This window comes from Hippopotamus amphibius, chromosome 12, assembly GCF_030028045.1.
Source record: "Hippopotamus amphibius kiboko isolate mHipAmp2 chromosome 12, mHipAmp2.hap2, whole genome shotgun sequence".
Taxonomy (NCBI): Eukaryota; Metazoa; Chordata; class Mammalia; order Artiodactyla; family Hippopotamidae; genus Hippopotamus; species Hippopotamus amphibius.
The window spans coordinates 10,564,227-10,587,066 of record NC_080197.1 but is presented as its reverse complement, the minus strand read 5'-3'; the positions used below and the strand labels follow the sequence as shown (position 1 = coordinate 10,587,066).

Sequence of the window (22,840 nt, the reverse complement as noted above, 5' to 3'; positions counted from 1 at the left end):
GGTAGCTGTATTCAGTACCTTCATGAAGGATGTTCTGTGCCTTGTCTCGATGTCCCGTAACAACCCTAGAGGTAAATGATATCATTTAAGAAAGGGACCTGAGGCTCAGAGAGGGTTGTTCACTTGCCCAGGGTCACACAGCATGGGCAAGAGAGCCAGGATTTGATCCAGGTTTGATCTTGTTCAGTGTCTCTCCCTTCCCTCTGTGATCTTCCTGAGTGCAGGAACCACAGCCTTGATGACAGAGGTTGCAAACTCGAGATCCTTGGGCCCAGTCTGCCACAGCAGCATATGTTCTTTGGCCAGCTGGGTATATGTCTATGTTTAATATGAATTAGTTGCCAGCATTTAAGAAAAGCAAATTTCACAGAAGAATGTACACCTCTAGCTTCTTTTGAAAAAGCAGAGGTCTGGGATCCTGAGCAGCACCCCTGCTGAGCCACCAGCTGGCCCAGGTCACCCATTGTCATTACCTGCCTGTGGGCATCTGAGTTTCCTACCCAGGTTGAGCACGTAGTAGGTGTTCAATAAATATTAATCAGTGGATACTCTGAAGGCATCCAGGGCCCCTGGAAGCTGCCTGCCCCCCCGGATTTCTCTGGAGGTGGTCTCCAGGCAGTGGAGACCTGGGATGAATGTCCATGCCGGCCTCTCTCCCCAGCGGCTCGGGGCCACCTCCTGGGCTTTCCTGGAGGTAACGGAGGCTGTGGGCGGAGCTGCCCTCCCCAGGCTCGGCCTGTAGGAGTCGTCAGTGCCAGGCTCGGCGCCTCGTCCCCTCCACCCTGCGTGCCCGCCTCCCCGCAGCTCCCTCCTCTCCCCTCCCCTCCCCTCCGCTCCCCGCCAAGCCCAGCCCAGGCAGGGAGGGGGGCTTTGCCTGGCTGGGCCGCCTCCCCCTCCCTCTCCCTCTCCCTCTCCCCAGTCCCCCTGGAGGGGTGTCTCCAGGAAGGAGGCACAGCCTGGCTGGGGCTTTATCTCGGTGGTGGAGGCCCAGCAAGAGGCAACACAAAGGAGGCAGAGGAGATTCCGTGGCGCCTTCTCCCCGGCCCCGTAGCGGCCTCTCCTTCTCCTTCTGCCCCCGTCATCCCTTGCGGTAAAAATGCAACATGAGCAGATGGCAAATATTAGCGCCACGATGGAGGCCGAGTGGTGCTGGGTCCCCAGCCCCCCTGCCAATCCCCCACCAGCCTGGCTCTCAGGGGGTTACTGAGCACTCACACGTTAACAGATTTGTTTGACTCCAGGTATTTGGTGGCCTGCGTGCAGGGGAGGGACAGAGGGCCCCTGGCAGGCTGGTTTGGGAATCAGATTTTTTTAAGTGTTGCATTTTTGTTAAGATTTTGAGCGGGGAGGAAGTTCCTTTCCACAAGGAGGAGTTTTTCTTTTGGGGGGCACTGTTGAGGCCTGTGTGGGAGCATCCCAACTTCTCCGTGGTTGGCGGGACACAATGCAACATCTCCAAGCACCGCCACTGTCAGGGGCACCCCCTGTGAGCATCCTCAAGTCCCGTCCTGCCATCCCCGGATCTGGTGGACACTGTCTATGGCCTTTGCACATGCTGGTCCCCTGCCTAGAATACCCTTCCTGCTCCCTGCCTGGGAATATTTATTCATCATTCAAGGCTAAGTTGAATGTTACCACCTCTGGAAAGCCACCTGAGTTCCCCCAGGCAACATTCCTCTGAGCCCCCCAATCCCCTGTTCATTCCCCTGTTGGCCCAGCACCTTAGGGAGTAATCTGTGTTTTCACTTGTTCCCCAAGACTAAGAGTTTCTCAAGGGTAAGGACTGTCTTATCTTTGACTCACTAATAGTACTTATGACGATGTTGGTGCCAGCAGCCAGTTTTCTGGGCTCTTCCTTGGGTTGACACAAGCCAGCACTTTACCTGCCCTAGTTTGGTTCATCTTCACGCCCACCTGTTATATAGGCACGGTTACCATTCCCACTTTACAGATGAAGAAGCTGAGGCTCAGAGAAGTTAGAACATTTTAACTGAGCCAGGCATTGGCCCCATTTGATTTCAGAGCCCCATATTCTTCATGTCCCAGGGGTCGAACTTTGACCCCTGGGATCAGGAAGGGCCCTGAGTGAGGCCAGGGGGCTGGGTGGGGACTGTGGCCAACGAATAGGCAGGTGCCCTCACCTCCAGCCGGGAACAAGGCTCAGAGTGGCCTGACCTTGCCCTTTCTTAAAGAAGTGAGGTTGGGAATGCAGGTTTTTATGTGAAATCAATCGATTTTGAATACTTATCTGAGAGGCTCAAAGAGATCTCCTTAGGGGGCCTGTCTTGGCAGCGATCTGCGGTAAACTGGTGTCTACCACAGTGTATGGTGGGTTCAATGCCTCTTTCCCGAAGGAGGGAGAGAGGGGGCTGATATCCCAGCAGCGGGGATTGGCCTGGAGAACTGCCCGCTGTGCTGAGCAGGCAGATGTGTGGGCTGCAAGGGCACAGGGCTGGCCACGGGCTCTCTTCGTCAAAGGGGTGCTCCCCGGAGGCCGTGCCAGCAGAGGCGGCTGGTGGGGCTCTCTCCTCTCCAAATACCCTCCATCAGGCATCTGCATTTTCTGAGGATTTGAAATTTCCTCGGTCTTAACTGAAGTGTCGACAAATGCAGCTCCCAATCCTCACTTTTCTAACCAGAGCATCACCCTCAAGGTCACCCTTCTTAGAAAGATTCTGCCCTCCTAGGTCCCCATATCATGGTGTAGGCCCCTCCCCTTTCTCACAGTGTGTAGACCAAACTCCTGCAGCACTTGGAGAGGCCTTGGTTGAGAGCATGGCCTCAAAGCCGTGTCACAACCTCAGCACGGTTGACATTTGGGGCCAACCATTCTCTGGGCTGAGGTCTGTCCTGTGCATTCTAGGATCTTTGGCAGCATCCCTGGTGTCTGTCCACTAGATGCCGGTAGCACCATCCTCCTGGTTGCAGCAACCAAAAAGATGTCCAGAAATCACCAAACGTCCCCTGGGGGCCAGGTGGCCCCAGGTTAGCCATCACTGGCCCCGATGAACGACCATTGTCAAAACTAGGCAACAGCACACGGGACCATCAGAACCCCCTCTTGGCTTTTGCTCAGGTCCTATAACTGTGGGAAATTTCCAGAATAAAACATTAAAAAATACATGAAAGCATGGATCCTGAAGCTGAACAGCCCTGGGTTTGTACCTCGGCGGTGTTGCTTGCTAGCTCCGTGGCCTGGAGGCGGGTCTCCCAGCGGATCAGGCTGAGGGTTTGGGCGTGCATGATTCCCTCTCTCTTGGGCCAGCTTCTGTCATGCACCTGCCCTGCCGCGGGCCCTGGTGCGGGTGCTGAGGCTTGTGGATCACAGGAAGAGGAGCAGGTATACGGGGGATGTCTACCCAGCAGTCGCCGCGCTGAGGGCCTGGGGCTGACCTTGGCACTCATTATTCTGCTTCGGCTGCCATCACTGGCCCCATTTTGCAGAAGAGCAACTGAGGCAGGGAGAGGCGGAATCGCTTGCCCAGAGTCAGCGGGAGGAGGGAAGAAGGGCGGCTGAGATGCCCCCCAGCTGTCTGGCTCAACCACATCCCCAGCATCCCTCGGCACTGCCCCTGGAACCCGGTGCGCACACGGCTGGCGCGCGATGCCTATGGCCGCTGCAGTTTGTTTGGTAGAAGGTGCCCTTTGGAGGGGCTGATAATCCCACCCCCGCGTGCTGTGCAGAGTCACCGCAGATCCCGCCAGTGGGGGTTGCATTTAGACCGTTCACTCTCCCTGAGCCACTGTGCCCCCTGGGGCAGCCTCCCCCGCTGCTCCCACCAGGACCATGGCCACTCTGCCCGAGGCGGAGGCTTAGGGGCGGGTTTCCTCAGCAGGGGCCCAGCCCAAGGACATCCCAGGTGCTGCTGGGTCTTGAGGGGACAGGCACCCCAGGGTCCCCTCCAAGCCCCACCTCTTCTGCTTCCTGCCACGGGTTTGACACCCTGTGGAGGGTCCCAGCCTGTGGTTCCTGCCCCATGGAGATCTCAGCCCCGTCGCCCTGCGTCTCCTCTGGTCCCGTCTTTGACGCGTTCCCCTGCCAGTCTCCGCCCCTCTCCCTGTGCCTCTGGGCTTCCGTCTCCGTGTCTCTCTGCCTGTGTCTCTCCTTGTGTCACAATCACAAGCCCTCACTGTGCCCCTGCCCCCAGCCCCTCCCCAGCCCTGCGTCTCTCCAGCTCCCCTCAGGGCTCTCACTGGGACCCCCGCCCTCCTCAGATGGAAAGAGAAAGGCTGTGGGCCCGAGGGGGCCACCTCCCTGTGGGGAGTGGAAGGGCAGGCCAGGTCGGAGTCTGGACTGTGTCCGCGGGCTGGTGGCCCCGGGGACACTCACTGCCCCTCTCGGAACCCTGGTGTCCTCGTTGGACATAAGCAGGCCCACAGTTTGGAGGGTGCCCTCAAGGATATGCTTCGTGTGCAGTAGACTCGGGGTGTGGGAGCCGTTAGTAGTAATGTCTGTGAGCTGGGCACTGAAGGATGCAGAAGTGATGGGACGGGTCCCTGCCCAAGCCCATGGTCGCCCCAGAAAGTCAACTCAGAGGCAGGCGTTACAGCACATAATTATGAGGGGGGCTGCATACTTCTGACTCCTGTGCACGACAGAAAAGGGGAGAAGAGTGGGACTTACCCAGCAGTCCAGTGGTTAAGACTGTGCACGTCCACTGCAGAGGGCGTAGGTTTGATCCCTGCATGGGGAACTGGATCTTGCGTGCCGCATGGCATGGCCAAAAATAAATAAATAAATAAAAAATAAAAGGGAGAGAAGAGAGGCCAGGAAAGGACTGTGGGAGTGGACATGGTGGCCTGATGCTGGCACCAAGACCTACTCGCTTGGCACCAGGTCGCACGGCATTCCTGAGCAAGGCAGGGCCGGGCAGAGGACCAGCAGCTCCTGTCAGCGATGGCAGGCTCCAGGTGACAGGATGAACGGAGGGAGGTGGGTCCCTCCTTAGTGCAGAAACCTGTGTGATGCCTGTAGCTGGGGTTGGGGCATCTGGAGAAAGTCTGATCCTTTTATTACCTAAGGAGCCTGGGACGTTCTTGAACTTGGCTCCATTCATGGTCAGCTTTCTGCCGGGAAAATAAACCCTGTCTCATTAAGCAGTAAATTCATCCAGGTGCCTGTTCCGACTGATACCATCACACCTTGTCACATTGCCAGATGTAATGTCAAGGCCAAAGTTCCCATTACTTGGAGAGTCCTAATAATTAACCTGGGAAATCCAGTTGGAGTGGGGCGAATCCTGGCTTTTACAAGGAGTGAGAAGCCAGAGCAGCGAGGTGCCTGTGTCTGGGATGCACATCACTGAGCACCGCTTGGGAGGTGCCCGTGGTGACCTGGGCTGGGGAGCTCAGCACTGTGGCCCCAGTGCTGCCTGCTCCCCTCTCGTGTCCAGCAGCTCTTTGCTGGCCTGGACCTGGCTCCAGAGGCCACAGGCCGTGCCCCCAGGACTGTGTGTGGGGGAGGGGTGTGGGCAGGTGGGGCTCAGGTGACAGCACTCATTGCTGGGAGAGAAATGGGAGGCCACAGGCGAGGGGGTTGCTGTCAGGGCGGGTTGCCAGCGTATTTGTGCCCGGTGTGGCCCCTGTAATCTGTCACCATCTGGCCAGCAGGTGCTATTGAGCATCTACTGTGAGCCTGGCCGCCTGACTGATGCTGAGCTACGCCTCGTAGGGACTGAGGGCTGTTCTGGATGATTTTTGAAGGTCCTTGGGAATTAAAAATCGAAGCAGTACCGGAACTGGCTTCCACAACTGTGACTTAGTTTAAACGTTCATGATTTGAAACTGAATGCATTTACTACTAAAAACACAGTGTTATAAAATTGCACACGTGGGCTCTTCACAAGCTAATGATATTGTTTAAAAGAATTCAGGGGGCCGTAATAATAATGAAATTAGTCAGCATTCACTGAGCACTTACTGTTTTCTAAGCACTTTAGGGTTATTTGGGCAAAACACCCTATGAGGTAGAAACTATTATTAGCCCTGTTTCCAGATGAGAAAAATGAGGTACAGAGACGTTCAGTAACTTGGTCAAGGTCACACAGCCAGACAGAGAGACCACTGCCATCTGAGGAATTTGGAAATGGGACATCATTTATTGTGCTGGAGAAAGGGACCCTGCTCTCAGCATTGGCGGCTCCACGTAGGGCTTTGGAGGGGATGTGAAGAGTGCAAATCTGAGGTCCTCTGTGACCCCTGCCTCTACTCCCACCCTCATTCCTACAAGCAGCTTGGGCCACTTCAGAGGGAGTGGGCAGACAGTGGGAAGCCTCCACAGCTTGGCCCCTGGGCCCCCAGGAGGCCCGAGAAAGTGAGCTCAGCCTCTACCCCAGCGCCTGTTTCTGATTCTCTTGAGAGCACACGGGGTGGGGGTGGGGTGGGAAGCATGGCCCGGCCTGGAGCGTGTGCCCTGGCTGCTCTCCCTTGGTACCCTGGGCTTTTGCTCCTGGAGACCTAGAGCTCTTGTGCTTGGAGGATAGCACCGCCCATCGCCCTCTGTACTGTGCGCACACTGGCCTCTTCCTCCCCCTGCGTTCCCCTTAAGCCCTTCTTGGCTACTCCAGCAACTGCCACGTGCACAACCCTAGCCCTTTACCCCTTCCTTCCCCAGCCCCTGGGCCAGCCTTAACTCCTTTGATGCCAACTCTCCACCCACCACCCCTCTTTTCATTCATTCATTCATTCAACAAATACTTATCCCCCGCCACCTATAGGGGCCAGGTGCTGTTTCAGATCCTCGGAACCCAGGGAGGACAGAGAACGTTCCCGCCCTCCAGCAGCCCAGAGTCTAGTATAACATATGAAGTGCCCCAGGGGGGAGAGGAAGGTGAGGGAGGGCAGGGAGAGGTGGGTCTGGGGGCAGGAGGTGGTCAGGGAACTGAGAAGGTGACATGGAGCACGATGAGGTGGCTGGCTCCCTGGAGGAGGTGGGGAGGAGAGTGTACAGGTGTCTTGGGCAGGAAGGGGAGTGGTGAGGCCTGGCGGGCAGCATGTTGGAGCTGGAGGGAATGGATGGAGCAGGTCGTGGGGCCTGCACAAGGACCTGGCCCTGGAGGATTTCGAGATGTAGAGGAAGATGCTGGGAGTGCAAGGAGGGAGGTTGGGAGGTTGGAGCTGCTGGGATGGTCCAGAGGGAAATGTTGGTGGCCTGGACTTGGGGCAAGGGTGGGGCTGGAGAAATGTGTGTGTGTGTTGTTATTTATCTATTTATTTATAGCTGTGTTGCATCTTCGTTGCTGCACGTGGGCTTTCTCTATTTGGGGCGAGTGGAGGCTACTCTTTGTTGCGGTGCTCGGGCTTCTCATTGCAGTGGCTTCCCTTGTTGCGGAGCATGGGCTCTAGGCGCGCGGGCTTCAGTAGTTACAGCACGTGGGCTCAGTAGTTGTGGCTCGAGGGCTCTAGAGCACAGGCTCAGTAGTTGTGGTGCACAGGCTTAGTTGCTCCGCGGCATGTGGGATCTTCCTGGACCAGGGATCAAACCCGTGTCCCCTGCACTGGCAGGCAGATTCTTAATCACTGCGCCACCAGGGAAGTCCTGTGTGTGTGTTTACTTGAAATTCTTTTTGAGACAATTATAGATTCACATGCAGTTATAAGAAGTAATCCGGAGAGAGTGCCCTTGTACTCTTTGCCCAGTTTTCCCCGGTGGTAACATTTTGCAAACCTGTGGTACCACATCACAACCCGGATATCGACCTTGATACAGCGCGTTGCTGGTACTGGGATCTCCCGTTTTACCTGGACTCACTTGTGTGCATTTTAAGTTCTGTGCAATAGTATCCGTTCTGTACAGTTTTATTTTATTTCAGTTCCTGTCTCCTCCACCACAGTCAAGGCTCTAAACAGTCCCAACTCTGCAGGGATTCTCATGTCCTTTTATGACCACCTTCACCTTTCCTCCCCCAGTGCCCCCTCCCTCCAACGCCTGGCAGCCACAAACCTGTCCTCCATTTCTAAAATTTTGCTATTTCAAACATGTTCTATAAATGGAATCATACAGTGAGCAACCTTTTGGGATCGGCTTTTCTCACTCAGCGTAATTCCCTAGAGATTCATCCACGTTGCCGTGTGAATCGAGTCCATCTGGAGGCATCTGCAGGTGGAGCCAGGATGGGAGGGTGGGGTTCAGGGCTGGAGGTGTCCAGCATGGAGCCCAAGGTCTAAGCCCTGAGGCTGAATGGGGTCACCCAGGGAGGCACTTATTGATTAAGCATCTACTGTGTACCGGGTACTGTTCTAGGCAGAGGGGATGTAGCCATGGACGAAAAGGAAGAGGTCCCTGCAGGGAGTGGCGGGGGGGTGGGGGGGGGGACGCCATCGGGCTGATGCAGGGCTGGAGGCTGGGTGTAGGGGGTTGGGAGCCGCTCAGGATCTCTCTTCCTCTTTTCTTGCTTTGCAGCCAGGGAAGGCGGGGACCCCGATGAGGCCAAGAGCTCCACCCTGGGGAGGAGGGTATAGACCAGAGGTCTCCAGGAGTCCCGAGTAAGATGAGAGACGAGCAACGTGTTGCCCCTCAGGCCAGATGGAGATCATGCAACAGAGACTGACCTGTCTTCTGAGACGGCCTTTTTCCTTTCAGAATGTTATTATTTCTTCGACAAAGGGATGGGGTTTAAGGTGGGGTGAGGGTGGGGAGCTTTTTGTGTCCCTGCCAGGCACACGGATCAGGTTTAGGACTGGAGAGGCCCTGAGACCATGGACCGATACCGCAGCTCCCATCACAGGATGCTCCCTGCCTCCCGGTCCCCAGCCCATGCTCCTTCCCCACCCCTGCCACCGCCTCCTCTGGCCGCCTCACTCTTCTGTCAGGGCTGCTCAGTGCTTCCCTCTCCGTTTCTCTCTTATCTCCTCATTTTCCCCTCTTTCCTCCATCTTTTTCCTCCTCCTTCCCATCTATTTTCTCTCTTTCTGAATCCTCCCTTATCTAGTTTCCACATCTCTCTCTCTCTCTTGCTTTGCTTCTCTCTTTTATATTTTTCTCTCCTTTGTTTGTTTGTTTGTGTCTCCACCTACCCTTGTCTGTGTCTCCCTCTCCTGGCTCTAATGATCTTCACCTCTGTTTCCACCAAGCTCTCTCTGTCTCTCCCACTTTTCCTTCCTCTCGCTCTCAAATGTTATTTCCCAGACTTTGGAAACCATCCCTTTTCATGCTCAGGGGGCCCAATGCATAAAATATCCTCATCTGACCAGGACAGCACATGAGGTGAGTTCCTCTGAAGGGGCTTCGTGAGATCAGTGCCCGGGCCTCTGGGGCCTTGAGGATGGGATCAGTGCAGTGACGGTGGTCTTCCGAGGCTCACAGGCCACCCGGTGGCAAAGGACGGGCTGGGACTGAGACCAGACTGGAGCTCTGAGGGCACTGGTTTCTGAGAAAGGAGTGGATTGGGAAGAGGCTCATGAGGCCACCCAGGTGCCTGGAGTCGGGGAGAAGGGGCCCAGGTGACAGTCTGGCTTTGCTTCGAAAGCAGGTTCCTGTGGTTCTGGGTGAAGAGTCTTTCTGAGCAGGAGTGAGGTGGGCCCGTGGGTGACTTCTTAACACCTGCTGGTCCTGGTGGACGCCTCTGCTTTTGCCCTGGTGGCTTGTTTATTTAACGGAGAACCGCTGCCCACGGGAGGGATCCCGACAGAATGGTCGATTGTGTCTGTGTTTGCTTTCTGCTCCCCAGAGCTAATTGGTACTATTTCCAGCATTCTTTTGTGGAGTCAACCACCTTCAAGGTCAGCCAACGAATCCCCAAGGCTTGTATTGACAGTCAGCGTCAGAGTGAGGGGTGTGCGGCTCTGGCGTCACAGCCGCCCGCTGCTGGGCCCTGGCTAGCTGTCGGTGTGGGCGCGCGGACGCGGACGCGGAGGATCTCCGTTCGAGAGGGGGGCCACTCGGCTGAGCCTGCCGCTGGGTGTGGGCAGCAGTTTGATGCCCTAGCCTGGAAAAGGATCTTCCTTTCCCTGCTCTGTGCCAAGAGTAGGACAGTCCCAGCTCCAGTCAAATCCACCCCCTGGTGTCCGCCCCAGACTCTACCATTGCTCCTGCGGCCTCCCTTTGCCCCGTGATGTTTTCTTAGCCAGGAGCACTGGCTGCGCGCTGTGCACAGAACTGACCGTGAGTGACCTTTCTGAGGATGGAGAACACAGTTCCCAGTTTGGAATCCTTCTCTGTCACCATGACTGGCTATAGAATTGGTAGATGCAGTGCAAAATGAAAATCCGGGGCCCCTTTGTCAAAATTTACTAAGGGAGCTTCCCTGGTGATGCAGTGGTTAAGAACTCGCCTGCCGATGCAGGGAGCACGGGTTTGAGCCCTGCTCCAGGAAGATCCCATATGCCGCAGAGCAACGAAGCCCAGGCACCACAACTATTGAGCCTGTGCTTTAGAGTCTGTGAGTCACAACTAATGAGCCCACGTGCCACAACTACTGAAGCCCACGCGCCCAGAGCCTGTGCTCCGCCACAAGAGAAGCCATGGCAATGAGAAGCCCACGCACTGCAAAGAAGAGTAGCCCCCGCTGGCCGCAACTAGAGAAAGCCCGGGTGCAGCCAACGAAGACTCAACACAGCCAATAAATAAATAAATGTATTAAAACAAACAAACAAAAACTTACTAAGGATTTCAAGACGATGACAGCAGAGCATCATCAGACCAAGCTGTGAGGCCAACCCTGCCCATCACTTGCAGGTGTCATGCTTTGAGTGGATCTTGCGCTTAGTCTTAGTCTCCACACCTGTAAAATGGGATTCACAGCCCTATCCTCTCTGCGCAGGGTTGTCATGAGCAGTGATTGAGATAATGTAAGGTTTAGCTGCCGTGATTACTATTATTATCAGTGTTAGTGACATTAGTATTATTGTTATTTCATAGCTCGTTGTCTTTGTTGTTCCCTTCAGCGCCTCAGATGCTGCCGGGGGTGCGCTTTATTTATTTATTTTTAAGTGACCTTTTTATTTCGAATAATTTTAGATTTGCAGAAAACTTGTAAAGACAGTACTATGGAGAGCTTCCGTGCACCCCTTACTCTGTCTCCCCATTTCCTGTCATCTCACATCGCCTCGGAGAGCTGTCAAAACCAAGACCCCCACATTGGTCCATGCTATTCACTGAACCCCAGACTCTGGATTTTACCAGATTTTTCTTTCTCATCTGTTTTCTCTTCCTGGCTCCCCTCCAGGGCAGTGCGTTGTTTTCACTGTGTACTTTATTTATTTATTTATTTTTATTTATGTACTTTGCCCATGCCACATGGCATGTGGGATCTTAGCTCTCTGACCAGGGATCGAACCCGGGCCCCCTGCATTGGGAATGCAGAATCTTACCCACTGGGCCACCAGGGAAGTCCCTATGTGTGCTTTTTTTTTTAAATACATTTATTTATTTATTTATTGGCTGCATTGGGTCTTCCTCGCTGCACACGGGCTTTCTCTAGTTGTGGCGAGCAGGGGCTATTCTTCATTGTGGTGCACGGGCTCCTCATTGTGGTGGCTTCTCTTGTTGTGGAGCATAGGCTCTAGGCGCACAGGCTTCAGTAGTTGGAGCACATGGGCTCGATAGTTGTGGCTCACGGGCTTAGTTGTTCCGTGGCTTGTGGCATCTTCCTAGGGCAGAGACTGAACCTGTGTCCCCTGCATTGCAGGAGGATTCTTAACCACTGCGCCACCTAGGAAGTCCCTGTGTGCTTTATTTTTAACATGACCTCGCATATCCAAAGTGGGTCACAGACCTGGTCAGGGTAGGGTCGCCAGCCTTGAGCCACCCAGAGACTCCAGAATGGGTCTGACCAGGCGTCCTTGTCTGGAGACGTGATTGTCATTGTTGGTCTCAGGCTACAGGGCCCTGACTTGGTGAAAGGCCGGCCCCCGGGCCCTTCCTGCTCCACCTGGGGTGGGGAGCAGATTCATTCATTTCTCGTTGCCCGAGTGTCTCCTGTGCACCAGGCTTTAGCTGGCACTGCGGCTGTGGCCCTATAAGACTGGCTTGGTCCCTATCCTGATGGAGCTCGGCCTGGTGGAGAGATGGGTGGTAACCAAGGAAAGAGGTAAATGGGGTATGCTCCACAGTGCTGCCTTGAAGGAGAGAAGGTGACACAGATGAAACTGGGGGTCCCTTAGGAGGGTCCAAAGGGAGGAAGGAACCAGCAGAAGATGACCTTGTGGAAAGGCCTCGAGGAGGGGCAGCAGGTACAAAGGTCCCCCGTCAGGCAGACCCTGGTAAGGTCTGGGAGCAGAAAGAAGGCCCCAGGCTGGAGGGTTGTGAGTGATGGGAGGCGACAGACTGAGTTTAGAGAGTCAGGCAGGGTCATGTGGATCTGGGGTCAAAAACCCCCAGTTCCAAGGGGGCAGGCAGCTGGCAGAAATGAGCGACGTGGCCTGGGGACCACGCAGTTGAGAGCACTCATCTCCTGGAAAGGGGGGGCCAGTTGCCCATCACTGCCCAGTGGTCAGAGCTTTGGGGTTTTTTTAAGGGAAGCTTGAGATCCTTTTTTTTTTTTAAGAGAAATGGCATTCCACTCAAAAACATGAGCAGACCAGCAACCCAACAGACGATAGTACTAGTAAATTCAGCCCAGTGGAAGCCAAGCAGGACACACCGGAGGACTGCTTGTCGGGGACCACAGTGGCAGGGCCTGAAGACCATGTTGAGGAGCTGGAGTTATTCTAACTACAGTGAGGGACTAACTGGAGGATCAGACTTGTTTTTTAAGACAGACTCTCAGGCTGCCATGTGGAGAATGAGTTGAGGGCAAGAGCAGAGGCTGGGAGACGGGGTGGCAGTGGTGATGGGGAGAGGGATTGGGGAGGAATTAGCAGAGCGGATTGAGGATGGACTGGATGTGGGGTGGGGGGAGTCAGCCGCCAGGTTTCTGGTTTGGGCAACCTGGGTTGATAGCGGTTCCGGTTAGTGAGTGGGCCCACAGTGAGTCACTTGACCCCTGAAAGCCTCAGGTGTTTGTTTGTTTGTTCATTTGTTTGTTTTGGCCACGCGTGGCTTGCGGGACTCTTCATTCACTGACCAGGAATTGAACCCGTGCTCTCAGCAGTGAAAGCACTGAGTCCTAACCTGGGCCACCAGGGAATTCCCAAAAGCCTCAGTTTCCTCGTCTGTAATGAGCCTTTGTGATCTGCAGGTCTGAGTCTCTGGAATGTAGCAGATGCTCAATTAAAAATATATATATATATAAGTGCATGGTAATTAGACAGTTACACTCAGTGGCCATGTGGTGAGAAGCAAAGCCCAGGTCAGACACCTCCCTCCTCCCAGAGCTGGTGCCCGGATGGCAGAGGGCCCGGTGGGCAGAGGGGCCAAGGTTGGAGAGATCAGACTCTGGGTCAGGAGCGGGGGCCCCCAGAGAGACCTAGTTCTGGAGGGGGCCATGCCGTGACTCCACCTGCCTGGCATCCCATCTTTCCTCCCAGACCCCATATGAGTGTGGGTTTAGTAGCCAGTATCTTGGCAGAGCTTCTGGGGGCTCCTCCTCTGCTAGTTTCAGTGTTAACGCTTTTCCTCCAGCTAAAAACAAACCCTCGGGCATCTGGAAGCTGTCTAGAGCTGCTGCCAGGGTCAGCATTGCCTCTAGCAAGATTGCACCAGCTTGTCCCTGCTGCTCGGTCCTCCTGGGCAGGGGCTGCCCCGTCTGGGAGCCCCCAGCGCTGTTCCTGTCGCCAGGGCCGCAGCAGCCTCCCGCCGCCACCCGAGGCTGTGGTTACGGGGCTGGCAGAGGCGGGGCTGGGGGCTGGGCCAGGCAGCAGGGCTCGGAGTGGCGAGGGGGGAGCTGCTCCCGTGCAGCCACCGTGAGGCCGGCCAGCCCAACCCAACGGGCAGGATTGGACACACAGGAGCTGCTTAAGAGAAATGGGAGGGGCTCTGCTCACAGCGGTCAGAGCGTTCTGGAAGTCTGGGGGCCCTGGAGCAGACACAGACATTGCAGGCAGGACAGGCAGGCGTGGCCTGAGGCACAGAAAGCCGGGAAGGGGAACTGAGGAGGGAGGCGGGGACCAGGGGTGAAGGGTGTGCGGCCTGGCGGGGGTGGGGGCTGGTGTCAGGGGCTCAGAAGAGCCCACTTGATGCCCCGCCTTGACCTGAGCAGCTGTGTGACCCTGGGCATGTGACCTACGCTGTCCCCTCCAAGCAGGCTTTCTCCTCCACAAAACGGGCCCGGCGCGCCCTGGAGGGGACCAGGGGTAAAGAACAGCAGCCGCTGGTCTCAGCAGTCGGCCCAGGAGGCCCTTCCAGCTCCTCGGCGGCCCCACAGGGACGTGAGCCTGCAGCCACTGCCAGCTCAGATGCCCACGGGGCTCGGCAGGTCCTGCAGACAAGTGAGTCAGGCCAGGCGGGGACAGTGGCGAACCGGACAGCACGTGCCCTGCCTGGAGGGACCAGCTCAGCACGCCCCACAGGAGTACGGGCCCAGTGCGGCCGGTACAGTGTTCGAGAGAAACAGGAATGTGATGTTGATTTGAACCATCCTGGTTCTTCCATGTTGGCAGGTAACTCATTTTTAAATTTGCCTAAGCCCACCCAGTCACGCACGGGCCAAAGGCCGCCCATTTGCCATCTCTGAATAGGCTAAGAGGGGCACTCCTGAGGATCCCGAGGTTGGAAAGCAGATGCTAGAGGGACATCCCAGGTCTTGGGCGAGAGCTCAGCCTCCAGCCCCACTCAGCCCGAGGGCCACCTGTGTCCTGGTTCAAATTCAGCTCTGCCAGCTCCCAGTTGGGTGATCTTGGGCAAGTGTCTCTCTAAGCCTCCGTTTCCCCTTCTGGAAAATGGAAGTAGGGACACCTGCCTCTCTCAGTGCCTGTGGGCATGCATGGGCCGTGAGCCTGCAGGGCCCACCATGGGCTGGGCTCTCAGAAAGTGCTCACTACCTGGTCACTGTGGTTGGAGTGAGAGAGGCTGGGGGCTTGCTCTGTGCTGATGGACAGAAATGTTTCTTCTCTGCCTGCTTCCCGGCCCCCCCCCCCCCACCCAATACAGTGTTTTATTTTAGAATTAGAGACAAGTTGCTGTGCAAATACAGAGAGTTCCCATATACCCCTCATCCAGTTTCCCATATTGTTAGCATCTTGTTTTACTGTGGTACATTGTCACAGCTAAAGGACCCACCTTGATACACCGCTATTAAGTCCCCTCCACAGTTTATTCACATTTTGCCGGGTTTTCCATAATGTCCTTTTTGGTTCCGTATTATATTCAGTCACGTCTCCTTAACCACCTCTGGTTTATGACAGCTTCTGAGACTCTTCTTGTTTTTGATGACCTTCACAGTTTTGAGGATTATTGGTTAGGTATTTTGTACACTATCCCTCAATTAGAGCTGATCTGATGTTTTTCTCATGGTTAAATTGGGGTTATGGGTTTGGGAGAGGAAGACCACAGAGGTGAAATGCCCCTCTCATCACATCAGATCCAGGGGACATGCTGTCAGCATGACATAGCACTGATGATGTTGACCTTGACCATCTGGCCGAGGCAGTGTTTACCAGGTGTCTCCACCGGGCAGCTACTTTCCCTCCCTTTCCTTACTCTATAAAACCAAGTCACCATGCTCAGCCTCCCACTCAAGAATGGTGTTCATGGAGGGGGCAATGCCTAGGTCAATTATTTGAAATTTCATTTTACCTTTTGGAGTCCTGGCTCTACCCATTTTCTACCTCCATGACCTTGGGCAACTCACTGTTAACTGGAGTGGTAATGAGAGTAACAGCATGTGTCCATCAGGCTGTGTTCGGCTGCATAACAGAAACCTGGCTAAAGTGGTTTAACCAAATAAGGTTTGTGTTTTCCCTCATATGACAAGAAGTCCTAAGTGGCTAGTTGATTCTCCTGGCTACTGCGCTGTCATCCTTAGCCTGTGGCTTTTGTCCTCATGGTCCCAAGGTGGCTGCAGCACCTCCAACATCACTGCTGTGCTTCAGGCCAGACTCAGTGAAGTCAATGGTATTATCCTTATTTTACAGAAAGGAGAGTGAGGCTTAAGAGGATGAGAAATCTCTACCTTGAAGGAGTGCTGTGAGGGTTAGAGATAATGTGTGTAACCTGGGCCACAGAAGGTGGTACTGTTGTTTTCCCGGTAGGATGGGCCTCTCCCAAGTTCCCTGGGACTAGACATGCCTGGTAACCTGGGGGATGAGGGTGAGTCTCTGGCTACCTGAGCTTCCACCTGTGGTCAGCCTGACGCCTCAGCCTCTCAGAGGTTGACCCACACTTCAGAACCTCAGAACCCGGCCCACGCGTGGGACGGTGGTGTGGCCTTTCTTTTGAGGTGGAGGAGGCTTAGTGAGCCATACAGGCTGGCATTGCAGTGATGACCCAAGAGCAGCTGATCAAATAACACTCCAGCCTGGGGACAGTCAGCAAGGTGGGCCTGGGCCTGAATCCTGCAGCCTGTCTGGTGACCTATCATTTAGTGCCTGCTTGCATGTGAGATAACAGGGATGGGTTTGTTATTCCTGTTCTATTTAGGAAGACAGGTTTAATTCAGGGGCAAACTGAAAAAACAAATCTGGCCTGCCCTCATCTTTGTAAGTAAAGTTTTATTGGCGCGCAGCCATGCCGTTTCTTTACACGTTGTCTATGGCTGCTTTGGTGCTGGGAGGGCAGAACTGAGTAGCTGTGACAGAGACCATGGGGCTTGCAAATATTTACTGTCTGGCCTTTTGCAGAACAAGTGTACTGACCCCGGCCTGAACAGAAAGCAGTCCACGATTAGGAGTATGCAGCTGGCACTTCCCAGAGGGAGATACGAGGTGGGCCAGGACACACCAGGGACCGTGGGGGATTTCTGGGAACAGGAGTGGGCGGATGGCACAGGCCCCAAGGGGGGTGGGCGTGGCTTCAGCAGACAGTGATCTGACTGGGGGGCTTCAGAGGAGAGGCCCTGAACCTAGGCTGGCCCGAGGCTTCCCCTTGCCACGTGCTGCAGTGGCCTCTTGGGAGCTTTGTCAGGAAAGGAGCTGCAGACTGCCCAGGGGGGCCGACCCCAAGGCACCTGCCCGCTGGAAGCAGCGGGTTCCAGAAAGGTGACGAGGCCACGTGGGGCCTGGGGTGCACAGGGGATCACCTGCAGCTCCTCAGCCCAACCACCGGGAGCTTCCAGATCACCTGATTTTCCACAAGAAGCTAGCTGGCGGTCTGGTTTTCCTGCAAAATCTCCTGATTTTTTACGTTTGCAATTAATTCCAGCTCTTAAAAGTCATGCAGCCCACCAAGCACACACACCCGTCTGGTGTGTGGGCTGCAGGTTTGGGAGCTCGGGGGTCCGGGGTAGAAGTGAAGAAGACGTGGGAGGCTGTGCAGACCCGGGAGAGCAGGCCAGGCCCAGCGCCCCAGCTCCAGAGGCCCTCCTCCAGCTGGGAGCTCCGGCTGGTGGGGGGTGGGGGACTGGGAGGGAGGGTGGCAGAGCCCTGGACCTGTGGTGTCAGGTTTCCGTGCCTGCTATCCCGTCCCGGGCTGGTGGAACCTTCCTGGCTGCAGGCGGGGGTGGGGGAGCAAGTGCCAGGGAGCTGGACAGTCCTCCTTGCTTACCTGGCCGCCCCTGGAGAAGAATCTTAGTACCAGCTGCAGGCGAGGGGTGGGAGGGGGAGCTCTCTGAAGTCCCCTCTGAGATTCTCCAGGATTTGGGTTCAAGGCAGGAGCCCAGTGGGGTGATGGGCAGAGGCTGGACATGGAGCTAGGGAGGCCTGAGTGGACCCCAGCTCCATGGTTTCCTGGGTCCTGTCTCCTCTGAGACGGGGACCACCCCTCCTGGTGCAGGTAGTCCTCAGAATCCAAGAGAAAATGGACGTGGAAGGGCTGGGTTTCCTTGGCATCCTGGGGTGCCTGTGGCTGGGGCCTGGCCTCCGGGGTGTGGTCCTGCTCACCCTGACAGCACCTGGGGCTGTTTTCAGCCTCACACACCAGCCCTCACCTGCTAATTCCGCCGTGGTTTCCAGGCGCTCGCCTGCAGGACTGTGGATTTATTATTTGCTTTAGGCAGGATGCTTGGTTGCAAGTGACAACAGTGCAGGTCAACTGGCTTAAGCAAAGAAGAGAATCCCATGAACAGGAAAAGTCCCAAGGTAACACGAACCTCGGGCAAAATTGAATTCAGGTGCTCACATATTGTCAGGACTCTGTCACTTCTTCTCCCAACTCTGCTTCCCTGTGTTGGCTTCATATTCTGGCAGGCCTCCCAGTGTGGTGGCAGAAGTGACTGTCAGTCTCACGGCCCATCCTCACAGGAACCTGGGAAGGGGCGATGGGGGCAGGAAGCATCCCTGTCCCAATAGCCAGAGTCCCAAGACTTTCTCATTGGATGGGCTTGGGTCACCTGCTCACCTCTGGACCAATCATGGCCCAGGTGGGTCAGGCCTCCTGTCACTCCTCCTTCAGCTGTGGGGGTGGAGAGAGCAGCACCAATGGGGAGCTGGCACCAGTGATCCCGCAAGACAATCAAAATGCTGATACAGGACTTCCCTGGTGGTGCAGTGGTTAAGAGTCTGCCTGCCGATGCAGGGGACACAGGTTTGATCCCTGGTCCGGGAGGATCTCACATGCCGCAGCAGAGCAACCAAGCCCATGCGCCACAACTACTGAGCCTGCGCTCTAGAGCCTGCACACTACAACTACTGAAGCCCGTGTACCCTAGGGCCCACGTGCCACAATGAGTGAGCCCGCATGCTTGCAGCTACTGAAGGCTGCACACCTAGAATCTGTGCTCTGCAACAAGAGAAGCCACTGCAACGAGAAGCCTGAACACCACAATGAAGAGTAGCCCCGCAACCAGAGAAAGCCCACGTGCAGCAACGAAGACCCAAATCAGCCAATAAAAAAAAAAAAGATGCTGATACCAGAATGGGAAGTAGAGGCTGGACAGGCTGAAATAGCATCCTATGCCTCTCACATGCCCACGCGCTTTCCGAGAGCAGCATTTGGGGCTGATGCGGCCACATTCGGAGCCCCCTTGCTCAGCCCAGGCCACCCCTTCCTGGCTGACTGCAGGCCCAGATCTCCAACGAGCTGTGAGTCACTTTCCCACAAATTTTCCACCTGCTCCAAGATGTTGTCAGGGGCTTGGTCCAGGGCCAACGTGGAGCTGCACCAGCCTCCGTGGCCTTTCTCGCTATCTTCCAGGTTGGGGGCCCCTTTGAAAAGGGAAGCAAGCTTGTTTGGAATGGTTGGTTCTCCTGAGCCCCTGGGGTCCTGGTGAGCGCCTTCCTTTTGTGAGCACACACAGCCACTCTCTAATCATCCACGGTGCTGCCTGGCTGGGCGACGACGGAAGGCTCACCTCTGCAAGTCCCCCTTCTCCTTGCTTTCTAAATGCAGGGAGGACGTTTCCCCTCCATCACCAGCGAAGATGCCACCACTTCTTGCGTTAGATCTTGCTGGAACTAAAGATATCTAAAGCTGCTAGGAGTCTCTCAGGATTACTCCTCCTTGGTTCCTTTATATTGTTTTTCTCCTTTTTTTTTGGAAGCCTGTCTTCTTGAGGGAGGAGGCAGAAGCCCCATCCCTGTTGGTAGCACCATTTCAAAAAGAACAGGGAGTCAAGAGGCCCAGGATCTCCAGGAGAGGAACACTGGCTCTGGCCCCACCTGGCCACTCACCCATGGGGCCCATGAGGCCTTGCCTGGGTCCTGAGATCAGGAGAGGAAGGAACCTGTCTTTTCAGGATCACCAAGTGCACTTTGGCTCCCAAGTCATGTGTCAGGACAAGGGAGCTCGTCTTTGAACTGTCATTACTTGAATGTTGCATTTTCTAGATACTACCGCGGCCAGTTCTCAGGAGGAACGGGGTGAGATATTCTAAAATGATGGCTTATCCGTAAACCGCATCCCTCAGGCTGTGAGATGCATCTTGGGGCCATTTCCCAGTTGTGTTTTGGTCGCGGTGCTATCAGAGGACTCGAATCCAGTCTGCAGAGGTGGGTGGCAGCCCTGGGAAGGTGCTGGGGGGCAGGTGAGTCCCAAGTGTCCCCTAAGTGGGCTGAGCCAGGAGTGCTGCCCCGGGCTTGACGGGTTAAATGTTCCCTGTGCCCTTTTGTGTGGCAGACCCTTGGCCAAGGTGACTCGCTCATCCTGCTTTCCAGATGGGGGTGGTGACTCAGGGAGGTACGCGGTTCCTGCACACCCGATTGCGTTCTACTTTATCTGAAATCCTGCAGCAGAGAGAGGGCTTGGGGGCGGGGCAGGGCAAGTTCATTCTCACCCCAAATCCAGCCGCTCTCACCTTTAAGGGACGCCTACCTGCATCAGCTTCCACTCTGCTCCCCTCTTTCACCTACAGTCTAGTCTCTGCTCTTTCTTAAATACTTATTTTATGCACACACACACACACTCTCTTCCTCTCCCTCTCTCCCTCTCCCTGGTCTCTTAGGATAAAGTTCTTGCACAACCTCCAGGAGTCCACATCATCTGGTCCTGGTTACAGCTTCATCCCTGTCCACACACGGACTCGGCCCGACTCCAGATTGAGCTGCTTCGGTGCTTGCGGCCCAGTACACCACCCAGGACTGTGCACAGGGCTTCCGCAGCCTGGACCACTGCCCCTCCCGCTGCCCCTCCACACAGCCCCTCCAGTCAGGTGGTTGGGGTCGTAGGCACTTAGTCTCTGGATACCTCCTGACCCGTCCGGGATGAGATGGGCATCTTCTGGGGGCCTTGGTGCCTCCGCCCATAGCCCTCATCACGCGTTGGTGGTGTTTTTCCATTGGTTCTTTTGTCTCCAGATAGACAGCAAGCCCTGGGGCTTCTGGGGCTGTGTCTTGTTCGCAGCTGTGACTTCAGGGTGCAGAACAGGACCTGGCTGAGTACGGGCACTCAGTAAGGTAGTGGTCGAGGGGACAGACGCTTGGAGATGTGGGAGATGGGTCAGGCACCTCCTGGAGCTTGGGCTTCCCCTGCCCCCCGACCCACAGTGGGGAGGGTGGTCACAATGTTGCTGTGGGGAACAAGGATGGGGGTAGGTAAGTACGCACCCAGCCCAGTGCAGGGCTGGTGGACAGGCTGGGCTTTGGGCGAGCTGTTATTAACCACGAGCTAGAGCCCCACACCCGTGCGCTGGCACCTGTGCCGCAGCAGAAGGCTGGGGCAGAGCTAGGTCTGGGCCGAGGGGGCAGCGGTGGCCTGTAGATCAAACTGTAGAGGGGGTTACAGCGGGGAGGGCAGGAAGGGTGGTGAGAAGGACCCCAGGTGGAGAAGCCTCCTCCCTGTGGAGCCCCACATTCCCACCCATCTTCCTGTGGTCCATCCGGGAGCCTTGCAGACCTCCCTCCTCCGAGCAGGTCACAGTCGTTGGAATCGGCCCTGGCTCTACGTGAGACTCACCTGAGAGCTTTGAAATAAATACCCTGATGCCAGGCCTCACCCAGACCACACAGACTTGGGGGCGGGGCCTTGGCATAAGCATTCCATAACCACTCCCCCCGGGGGTGGTTCCCCGTGCAGCCATGTTTGAGAAGCACTGTTTGAGGCGGTCCTCTGTAAAACTGGCTTGACCTCAAGATGCCTGTGTCACCTACAGGGTTACTAGAACTTGGGGAGGGTTGCTTGATGCAAAATCTCCCTTCTCCAACCTCCCTGCAACGAAAATGCACACCAGAAATAAGTAAGCACTTCCTAAAATGGTTCAATTAAAAAATTATGCAACACATGCAGATGGCCCAGGCTTCAGGCAGCACAGGTGGGCACATTCAAAGAAGCATCAGCCCGACCCCAGCTCTCCCAGCGGCCCTGTCTGGGCTGGAGCCGCTGCAGGTGTTCGTGCCCCTTCCTGGCACTCGGTGGCATGAGGTACACCTGGCTTTCTCAGTCATCTTCCCTCAGAGCCGGGTTCTCTCTAACGCTGTGGAGGATGCCCCGTCAGGTGTCAGATGGGCTGACTTTGGCGGTCACGGGCAGTGTCACCAAAGAATCATGGAATCTTTGGTCACTTGGACCACTCTCCCTGCAGGATGAACTCCTGCAACTGGAGTTCTTGGGTCTCAGAGCAGGTGGCTTCACGTGGCTGATGGGGTGCCTGGGTTTCTGTCGTTCCAGAAGTTGTGGACTCCGGCGGCCCCGACGTTTGAGCTGCCCGCATTGTACAGAACTGAGGACTATTTTCCTGTGGACGCCGGGGAGGCAACGCCCCGAGCCCCCAGCGGCCAACGGCGTCTGTGAGCCCTGCGGTCCTGCCGTCAGGGACGTCAGGAAGTGACATCTGTGTGCAGAGCAGATTGGTTTTTTTGTTGTTTGTTTTTGTTTGTTTTTTATTGTCGTGGATTCCTTTTCTGAATTTTCCTCCTTGCTTCACTTGGGCCCATGGGGTTTGGAGAAGCATTTGGAACCCACAGGTGGGCAGTGCTTCAGCGATAAGCTGGAGAAGGCCTTCTCCACCAGTGTTTGGCCTGCCTGGTATTATGGACAAGGTGGTCACCCTGGGTGATGGGCTGTGGGGTCTCGGATTTCCCTTTCCCTCTGAAGGGCTTTGCACAGGAATCGTGGGGGGCTCGCGCGGTGCCACCAGGGTGTTTGGCTCCAGGTCCATCTGTGTTGGCTGGTCTGTCTGAACCCCAGTGCCCACTGGCCCTGTGAACCGTCTCAATAAAGGTGTCAAGAGGTCACCTGGGTGGAAATGTATCCTTGATGGTGCTCCTGCCACCTGGTCAAGCCTCATCCTCAGAATCTGCTTATTATAAAGCCCCCGACCTGAGGGAGGGTGCAGCGCTGGCCTTCGCATCCCAGCAGAACTCAGAGATCAGTAGGGTTTCCTGGGGTCTTCCAAGGTGTGTTTGCTTTTGTTTCTTCTCATGCAGATGAATTTCCTGCTATTGTCCTGAAACACCGGATTCCTCACTTTGGTGATGGATATTTCTATTTTCTGGA

At 55.6% G+C, this 22,840-nt stretch overlaps 1 protein-coding gene across 3 annotated transcripts in view; it reads left to right on the top strand.

Annotated features, from left to right (window-relative positions):
• Window positions 1-22,840, top strand: part of BCAS4 (breast carcinoma amplified sequence 4) — a 62,990-nt gene extending 40,150 nt beyond the window's left edge. For 2 of the 3 annotated variants that reach the window (XM_057703010.1, XM_057703008.1), the window contains one exon: window positions 22,013-22,840. In XM_057703010.1, coding sequence (XP_057558993.1) covers window positions 22,013-22,135 — 123 coding nt within the window. In that variant the 3' untranslated portion in view covers window positions 22,136-22,840. The remainder of the gene's footprint in view (window positions 1-22,012) is intronic. The other variant, XM_057703009.1, reaches the window with a different exon arrangement.